Below are 10,158 nucleotides of genomic sequence, written 5' to 3'. Positions count from 1 at the left end.
CCACTGCTCCTGTGTTAGCCACACCAAATTATACAATACCATTCAATGTGGCTATCGATGCGAGTGATGTGGGCGTAGGTGCCGTGCTCTTGCAAGAAGACAATGAAGGAAGAGAGCAGCCTATTGGGTATTTTTCCAAAAAAATTGAATGATTACCAGAAGAAATATTCGATAATTGAAAAAGAAACCATGAATTTGGTACTGGTTTTGCAACATGTTAGCACTAATGTTGCCAGTAATTCATCTGGGACAATTGTATATACTGATCGTGATCCATTGATATTTTTGGAGAAATTTAAGACTATAAATGCCAGACTGTTTCGATGGAGTCTATTATTGCAGCCATTTAATTTGAAAATTATGCATGTGGGAGGAAGAGAATGTGGTAAACTGGAAGGAGTGTTCGTTGGTGGAAGACAAGGACCAAAATGGACGATATTACTGTTATGTTTGCATGTTTTGATTTTCTAAGTGTATGTATATTTATTGCAGAGTACTAGTACTGTGAAACTGAAAGAGTTTGAAAAATGAAACCATCTTGATGGTTTATTTTTTTCTTAAGGGGGGAGGTGTGATGTTAGTGTACCTTTAAGAAAGATTTTTTTTTAAAAACATGATTTCTTAGCTCGCAGCTTCAGTGATGTCATTATTGTTTCTAGGCTGACTACGATGAGTCCTTTCATTGCTACTTCAATTGCTTAAATGGGAGTTGTTTATGTTTGCTCTGGGATTAGGTTTACAATCCTGCATTGTTAGGAGAAAAGATGTGTTTTTGGACATTTTATTTCTTTCCAGTGAATTTCAGGTTTCAGTTTTGAGAGTTCTGAGGCTGCAGTTTAGAACATAGAACAAGGTCGGCACGGTAGCACAGTGGTTAGCACTGCTGCTTCACAGCTCCAGTGACCTGGGTTTGATTCCCAGCTCGGGTCACTGTCTGTGTGGAGTTTGCACAATCTCCTCGTGTCTGTGTGGGTTTCCTCCGGGTGCTCCGGTTTCCTCCCACAGTCCAAAGATGTGCGGGTTAGGTTAATTGGCCATGCTAAAATTGCCCTTAGTGTCCTGGGATGCGTAGGTTAGAGGGATTAGTGGGTAAATATGTAGGGATATGAGGGTAGGGCCTGGGTGGGATTGTGGTCAGTGCAGACTCGATGGGCCAAATGGCCTCTTTCTGTGCTGTAGGGTTTCTAAGATTCAAAGATTCTAAGGACATAGAACAGTACAGCACAGTACAGGCCCTTCGGCCCTCGATGTTGTGCCAAGCTTTGTCCAAAACCAAGATCAAGCTATCCCACTCCCTACCATTCTGGTGTGCGTATCCAATAATCGCTTGAAAGTTCCTGAAGTTTCCGACTCCACTATCACAGCAGGCAGTCCATTCCACACCCCAACGACTCTCTGAGAAAAGAACCTACCTCGGACATTCCTCCTATATCTCCCACCATGAACCTTATACTTATGCCCCCTGGTAACAGCTACATTCACCCGAGGAAATAGTCTCTGAACGTCCACTCTATCTATCCCCCTTATCATCTTATAAACCTCTATTAAGTCGACCGTCATCCTCCTCCACTCCAAAGAGAAAAGCCCTAGCTCCCTCAACCTTTCCTCATAAGACCTACCCTGCAAACCAGGCAGCATCCCGGTAAATCTCCTCTGCGCTCCCTCCAATGCTCCCACATCCTTCTTATTGTGAGGTGACCAGGACTGTACACAATATTCCAAATGTGGTCTCACCAAGGTCCTGTACAGTTGCAGCATAGCCCCACGGCTCATAAACTCAAACCCCCTGCTAATAAACGCTAACACACTATAGGCCTTCTTCACGGCTCTATCCACTTGAGTGGCAACCTTCAGAGATCTGTGGATATGAACCCCAAGATCTCCCTGTTCCTCAGAACCCTGCCGTTGACCCTGTAATCAGCATTCAAATTTGTCCTCCCAAAATGAATCACCTCACACTTATCAGTGTTAAACTTCATCTGCCATTTTTCGGCCCAGCTCTGCATCCTATCAATGTCTCTTTGCAGCCTACAACAGCCCTCCACCTTATCCTCCAATCTTGGTGTCATCAGCAAATTTACTGGCCCACCCTTCAGCCCCCTCCTCTAAGTCATTGATAAAAATCACAAATAGCAGAGGACCCAGCACTGATCCTTGTGGTGCACCGCTGGTAACTGGTCTCCAGTCTGAAAATTTTCCATCTACCACCACCCTCTGTCTTCTATGAGATAGCCAGTTACTTATCCAATCGGCCAAATTTCCCTCTATCCCACACCTCCTTACTTTCTTCATGAGCCTACCATGGGGAACCTTATCAAACACCTTACTGAAATCCATGTATACGACATCTACCTTCATCTACACACTTAGTTACCTCCTTAAAGAATTCAATCAAATTTGTGAGTCAAGACTTACCCTTCATGAATCCGTGCTGACTATCACGGATTAAGCTGCATCTTTCCAAATGGTCATAAATCCTGTCCCTCAGGACCTTTTCCATTAACTTACCGACCACCGAAGTAAGACGAACCGGCCTATAATTACCAGGGTCATTCCTATTTCCTTTCTTGAACAGAGGAACAACATTCGCCACTCTCCAGTCCTCTGGCACGATCCCCGTGGACAGTGAGGACCCAAAGATCAAAGCCAAAGGCTCTGCAATCTCATCCCTTGCCTCCCAAAGAATCCTAGGATATATCTCATCTGGCCCAGGGGACCTATCAACCCTCAGGTTTTTCAAAATTGCTAATACACCTTCCCTCAGAACATCTACCTCCTCCAGCCTATCAGCCTGTATCCCACTCTCATCCTCAAAAACATGGTCCCTCTCCTTGGTGAACACTGAAGAAAAATTCATCGCCTCTCCTCTCTTCTGACTCCATGCACAAGTTCCCACTACTATCCTTGACCGGCCCTAACCTCACCCTGGTCATTCTTTTATTTCTCACATAAGAGTAAAAAGCCTTGGGGTTTGCCTTGATTCGACCCGCCAAGGACTTCTCATGCCCCCTCCTAGCTCTCCTCAGCCCTTTTGTTAGCTCATTCCTTGCTACCTTGTAACCCTCAAGCAACCCAACTGAACCTTGTTTTCTCATCCTTACATATGCTTCATTTTTCCTCTTGACAAGACATTCAACCTCTTTTGTGAACCATGGTTCCCTCACTTGGCCATTTCCTCCCTGCCTGACAGGGACATGTCTATCAAGGACACGCAGTATTTGTTCCTTGAACAAGCTCCACTTTTCATTTGTGCCTTTCCCTGACAGTTTCTGTTCCCATCTTATGCTCCCTAATTCTTGCCTAATCGCATCATAATTACCCCTCCCCCAATTATAAATCTTGCCCTGCCGTAAGGCCCTATCCCTCTCCATTGCAATCATGAAAGACACCGAATTGTGGTCACTATTTCCAAAGTGCTCTCCCACAACCAAATCTAACACTTGGCCCGGTTCATTACCCAATACCAAGTCCAATGTGGCCCCACCTCTTGTCGGCCTATCCACATATTGCGTCAGGAAACCCTCCTGCATACACTGTACAAAAACTGCCCCATCCAAACTATTCGACCTATAAAGGTTCCAATAAATATTTGGAAAGTTAAAGTCACCCATGACAACTACCCTGTGACCTCCACACCTATCCATAATCTGCTTAGCAATTTCTTCCTCCACATCTCTATTACTATTTGGGGGCCTATAGAAAACCCCCAACAATGTGACCGCTCCTGCCCTATTTCTAACTTCAGCCCATATTACCTCAGTAGGCAGATCCCCCTCGAACTGCCTTTCAGCAGCCGTTAAACTATCCTTGATTAACAATGCTACTCCTCCACCTCTTTTACCACCTTCCCTACTCTTACTGAAACATCTATACCCCGGGGCTTCCAACAACCATTCCTGTCCCTGTTCTAACCATGTCTCCGTAATGGCCACAACATCATAGTCTCAAGTACCAATCCACGCTCCAAGTTCACCTACTTTATTCCGGATGCTCCTTGCATTGAAGTAGACACACTTCAACCCACCTTCCTGTCTGCCGGCACACTCCTGCAAACTTGATACCCTCCTCAGTACCTCACTACACTCAACACTGGCTTCTGGACTACAGCTCGTTTTCCCATCCCCCTGACAAATTAGTTTAAACTACGAAGGGCCGTAGAAAATTTCCCTCCCAGGATATTGGTGTCCCTCTGGTTCAGGTGCAAACCGTCCTGTTTGTACAGGTCCCATCTCCCCCAGAATATGCTCCAATTATCCATGTAACTGAAACCCTCCCTCCTACACCATCCCTGCAGACACGTGTTTATCTGCACTCTCTCCCTGTTCCTCAGCTCGCTAGCACATGGCACCGGCAACAAACCAGAGATGACAACATGGTTTGTCTTGGCTCTCAGCTTCCACCCTAGCTCCCTAAATTCCTGTTTTAAATCCCCGTCCCTTCTCTTACCTATGTCGTTGGTACCGATGTGTACCACGCCTTGTGACTGTTCCCCTTCCCCCTTAAAGATCCTGAAAACACGGTCCAAGACATCAGGGACCCTGGCACCCAGGAGGCAACATACCATCTGTGAGTCTCTTTCGCTGCCACAGAATCATAGAAATCATAGAAACCCTACAGTGCAGAAGGAGGCCTTTCGGCTCATCGAGTCTGCACCGACCACAATCCCACCCAGGCCCTACCCGCTAATCCCTTTTTTTTACCCGCTAATCCCTCTAACCTATGCATCCCAGGACTCTAAGGGGCAATTTTTAACCTGGCCAAATCTCCTATCTGTCCCTCTAACTATCGAGTCCCCAATAACTATTGCTCTCCTGCTCTCCCCCTTCCCCTCTGAGCCACAGGGACGGACTCAGTGCTGGAGATCCGGTCACCGTGGCTTACCACTGGTAGGGCGTTCCCCCTCAACAGTATCCAAAGCGGTATACTTGTTGCCAAGGGAAACGACCACAGGGGATCCCTGTACTGACTGTTTCCTCCCAGCCCCTCTCACTGTCACCCATCTATCTTCATTCTTCGGAGTAACTACATCCCTGAAGTTTAGTTTTAGCAGGAGCATCAAGCAAGGAAGAAGCTGAAGTCTCTGTCTCCCTGTTCTTTTTGGAAATTCTGCTGGTTATCTCAAGGCAACATTTTGCCTTACGGAAGAAAAGCGCAATCTTCGAAAAGACTGAATTCCAGTGAAGTGAGATTTTTGCTGTATTAAACCTGTGAAAAGGGTTTTGTCTGTGAAAGGTTTGGTTTGTTGGAACAGCTTTAATATTCAATTAAGCATTAATATATTGTGGTTGTTTTCATTTTGTTTTATTTGTTCCTAATTATTAAAAGTTCTTGCTAATTTTCTTACCAGACATGTTAACTATATTCTTAAATAAACGTTATTTGATAAAAGCTTCCCAGTGGGTTTTTCAATCATACCTGAAGTGAAATATATCATGCTCAGCCTAGCCAAATCCAATGTAAAAAACTTATGGTCCAGGCAGTTTCCATAAAGCACTTTGGAGTTGACTCATAAAACTATTGACTTACATTCCCAAGATAATGTGGCTACAAGTACCAAAAATAAAATTCATGTTTACCTTTCCCACTGTGGGCGAGTCCACTCTGACCTCTTTACCTTCTGTGGGTTCTTCAAATCCCCAGGCCTCTAACCCAGCCTTGGCCTCATAGGTTCCATCGGGTTGGAGCTTTTCTGTGCCGATCCATCGATGTGATAATGCTGGCTGAGCCCCTATCTGGTTCCTCTGAACACACGCCAAACTCCCTCCAACTGCCTCACTTTCTCTGTTTAGCCTCCCGTGTGGCTTTATCCCCTCATTTGTCAGCAACTACAAAACCCTCTGGCTCACGGGGGCTTCAGCATCGCACCCAGACACATCCTTGGTGTAAAACCCACAATTCCATGTCTGAAATGTTCCAGTGATTGAAATTACAGTGAATGGACATCAAAGAAACAGACTAGAAACAGATCCCTGAGGTTCCCAGGAGGCCCCAGCGCTCAGTCAGACCCAACTAAACCCGGGTGTTAGAAAACAAACAGTATTCACCCCGGTGTCTGCTGTCCACGGGGACTTCCCTTTAATCAGAACCGTCAGTGGATCCTGTTCCTGATGCCAGGTTGCTGTGGGACAACTGTCCAGAGTTGGTGAAAATTTGGGAATCTTTATTACAAACATGCCGTGCAATGCTTCAGTGAATTGAAGCATCTGAAAGAGCAGTTACAATAACATACGTTTATACACAGCACAGTTACAGCTGACCAGGCTGTTTTGTCTGCGAGTTAGTGTTAAAGTACAGAATGGACAGAAAACTAAAACAAGTCACAAACAGCTTGCACCCATTGGCCACAGTAACTTCATGTTTAGCTAAACACATCTAGGAAAACAATGTAGGCTAGGGGTTGTGATGGAATATACAACAAGGGATATTTCATGAATATAACTCAGTTTATAGCTCACATTTATCTTACTGACCCTTTATTCCACACTTAAGAATTGATGGGCTGAATTGCATCCTTCTCTGCCCTAACTACTCAATGGTAGGAAAAAAAACTACTCACTATCCAGGATAAAATAAAGGTGCTACATCAGGATCATTTCAGTGGAAATGTGCTCTCCCAGGCTCAAAGAGCATCAGCCCACTGGAAGCAAAGTCACAAGACCGGCCAGTCCAGCAGAAAGAAACCGTCTGACCCTCCCACTTCACCAACTGTCAGAATGAACATGGTTCAATCCTGGACGTGATTAACAGCAGCAACAACAGCAGAATCCAACCCCTATCATCACTTGTGAGCTCACTGGTGTTTCAGCAGGTTGGGTGATTGAGTCAATCCCTTCCCACAGTCAGAGTAGGTGAACAGTCTCTCCTCAGTGTGAATGTGCTGGTGAAACACCAGTTCTCCACAGTTTTTGAAGCCACTCCCACCTTCAGAGCACTTAAAGGGTCTCTACTTGGTATGATTGAACTCATGTGTTAGCAGGCTGGATAACTGAGTGAATCCCTTCCCACACACATAGCAGATGAATGGTATCACCCCAGTGTGAACTCGCTGGTGTGTCTGCAGGGTGGATGATGTTCTAAATCTCTTTGTGCAGTCAGAGCAGCTGAACGGTCTCTCCTCAGTGTGAATGCGCTGGTGGGACATCAGTTCCTGAGAGCTTTTGAAGCCTCTCCCACAAACAGAGCAGGTGAACGGTCTCTCGCCTGTGTGAATGCGCTTGTGCGTCCGCAGGTCAAATGACCGAGCGAATCCCTTTCCACAGTCAGAGCAGGTGAACGGTCTCTCCCCAGTGTGAACTCGTTGGTGTCTCCGCAGTGTGGATGACCTTTTAAATCTCTTTGAGCAGTGAGAGCAGCTGAATGGTCTCTCCTCAGTGTGAACTCGCTCGTGGTCCCTCAGATCTGCAGCACTTTTGAAGCCGCTTCCACAGTCAGAGCATTTAAAGGGTCTTTCATTGCTGTGAGTGCCTTTGTGTTTCATCAGGCCATGTGAATGAGTGAATCTTTTCCCACACACAGAACAGGTGAATGGTCTCTCTCCAGTGTGAACTCGCTGGTGATCCCGGAGGTTGGATGGTCTTCTAAACCTCTTTGAACAGTGAGAGCAGCTGAATGGTCTCTCCTCAGTGTGAGTGCGCTGGTGGGACACCAGTTCCCAAGAGCTTTTAAATCCACTCCCACATTCAGAGCAGCTGAACGGTCTCTCCCCTGTGTGAATGCGCTGGTGGATCATCAGTTCCCGAGAGCTTTTGAAGCAACTCCCACAGTCAGAGCATTTAAAGGGACTCTCTTTGGTGTGAGTGAAGTTGTGTTTCAACAGGGTGGATGACTGAGTGAATCCTTTGCCACACACAGGGCAGGTGAATGGTCTCTCTCCGGTGTGCACTCGCTGGTGTATCCGCAGGTCGGACAACCCAATGAATCCCTTCCCACACACAGAGCAGGTGAGTGGTCTCTCCTTGGTGTGAACACGCTGGTGTCTCTGCAGGTTGGATGACCTTCTAAATCTCTTTGAGCAGTGAGAGCAACTGAATGGTCTCTCCTCAGTGTGAATACGCTGGTGGGACATCAGATCACCAGAGCGTTTGAAGCTGCTCCCACAGTCAGAGCATTTAAAGCGTTTCTCATTGGTGTGAGTGAGATTGAGCAGGCTGGATGACTGAGTGAATCCCTCCCCACACACACTGTTAGTGAACGGCATCTTCCCAGCGTGAACTTGCTGGTGTGTCAGCAGGTCACATGACTGAGTGAATCCCTTCCCACATTCAGAGCAGGTGAATGGCCTCTCCCCAGTGTGACTGCGTCGATGAATTTCCAGTCGAGATGGGAACCTGAATCCCTTCCCACAGTCCCTACATTTCCATGGTTTATCTATGGTGCAGGAGTCCTTCTGTGTCTCCAGGTTTAATAACCGTTGAAGACTTGTCCACACACAGAACACGGGTATAGTCTCTCCCCGCTGTGAATGCTGCGATGTATTTTCAGACTGTGTAACTGGTTAAATCTCTTTCCACACTCAGTGCACTGAAACACTCTCACTTGGGTGTGAGTGTGCTCGATGCTTTTCCAGTCACTCTGATGGTTAAAATCTTCTGAAACAGACAGAACAGAGAAACATTTCTCCTTCTAGATTCAATGATCAATTATATTCAGGTCCCGATGAATTGAGTGACTCTGTCAAATCTTGATGTAACAGTTAGTTTGTGATTTCTGTCTGTAATTCCTCACCTTCAGATATCCTGTAAAAGTCATCACTGTCAGCACAGGATAGAAATTCAGAACAGACAATTCTGTCTTTGATTCAGTTGTTCCCCCATCTCATCTGCAATACTCCCACCCAACCTGATTGACAAATGCATACTCACGGCTTCCTGTGCTGGACACAAGAGAGCTGAAAATCTCCATGCAGGCGGCCAGACAGATATACGTCTACATGACCGGACTAAAACTGTGTGGAAGATACAGACTGGATTCACTTCCTTTCCCTTCAGTTGATGCAAGTCCCCAATTTCCCCCAGAATGAGAAAAGAAATGGATTGATTTCCTCACCGATGTTACGTAGAGGAGGAGGTTTTAGTCTGAAGCTCATTGGCCAACTTCCGCTTTGTGACGTCACAAAGGAGCCCTGCCTGAAGCAGCCAATAGAAGTCACTCTGCTCCACGATGACGTCTCCGGGTTCCAGTGCGCAGGCCCGGCGCGCAAACACGGGACCCCGCCCCCACCCCCACCCCCACCCCCACCAGTTGTTCCCCGTCCCCCTCACCTCCTCCAGCCAAGGTTTCCAGGCAATTGGCTGACGGCTCCGGGCAGAGCGAGGAGCCGCTCGGTGAGCTCCCCCACCCCGGGACTGCGCATGTCCAAGGGAGAAAGGAAGCTGCGCATGTGCGGGAGGACAGCGGACCTTAATGCTGAGGTTCCGACCAGTGGGAAGAGTTGGAGGCCGGAACGACTCTGGTCCTCCAGCCAATCAGAGCACGGACTTTGTGGCCTGGGGGGCATGCCCCCCCTGGATAGAGTCACCCCCGGGGGGTGTGACATCCGCTTGGGGAAAGTTCTGGGTGGTGAAGCCCCGGACATAGTAACACCGGATCCCTGGAGAGGGAGCATGCGGTGTCCACGGGCGAGGTTGACGCTTTCCGCGCCCGCTGGGCACCGCAGGGGTTGGGGTGCATTATTGACCCTAATAATCACATTTTAATTTGATGTTTTTAAGTTTCCTTTGTACTTTGATTTCTGTTCGGGCTGTTCCCCCTCCTTTTTGGGGAGCTGCCCCTTTTACTTTGTCCTGATTTAATCTGAGTTTGTTTACTTGGTTTGGTTTGACCTAAAAAGAGGACATAGTAACACCGGAGGGATTTTATTCTCCGGGAGAAAAATTGGGAAGGCAGCCCGAATCGAGTACCCCGGAGAGCCTTTCCCACCGCCCCGGCTGAAAATCCGGAAGGCAGTCCGGATTGAGTAGGGGTAGTTTTCCTGTCCCCCCGCCTCCGGCCAAACATCCGTCAGGTGGAACCCCCGGACCTGAGTACCTCTGGAGGGTTGCATCCCCCGGCAGGGGAAAAACCCGGGAGGCGGTGCCCTGGAGGGCGGCGGATTTGCTGCAATGTTTATTCTTGTTGTGTTGTACTAATGTTTGTCACTTTGTAGGTTATGATTTGTAA

The 10,158-nt window shown here is 47.3% G+C and overlaps 1 protein-coding gene across 2 annotated transcripts; it reads right to left on the bottom strand.

Annotated features, from left to right (window-relative positions):
* Positions 1-6,439: 6,439 nt before the first annotated feature.
* Positions 6,440-9,110, bottom strand: LOC144510464 (uncharacterized). Of its 2 annotated transcripts, none has more exons than XM_078239905.1 (2): positions 8,862-9,110; positions 6,440-8,735 (listed from the first exon to the last, which is right to left on the bottom strand). In XM_078239905.1, exon 2 carries the CDS (start codon positions 8,195-8,197, stop codon positions 6,944-6,946), a length of 1,254 nt encoding a protein of 417 aa, XP_078096031.1. In that variant the 5' UTR covers positions 8,198-8,735; positions 8,862-9,110; the 3' UTR covers positions 6,440-6,943. The 2 variants fall into 2 exon arrangements, with proteins under 2 accessions (XP_078096031.1, XP_078096032.1); XM_078239906.1 differs by having other exon boundaries at positions 9,046-9,110.
* Positions 9,111-10,158: the final 1,048 nt, after the last annotated feature.

This window comes from Mustelus asterias, chromosome 23, assembly GCF_964213995.1.
Source record: "Mustelus asterias chromosome 23, sMusAst1.hap1.1, whole genome shotgun sequence".
NCBI classification, from domain to species: Eukaryota; Metazoa; Chordata; class Chondrichthyes; order Carcharhiniformes; family Triakidae; genus Mustelus; species Mustelus asterias.
Note: the sequence above shows the minus strand (reverse complement) of the source record. Positions and strands in the feature narration are given on the sequence as shown.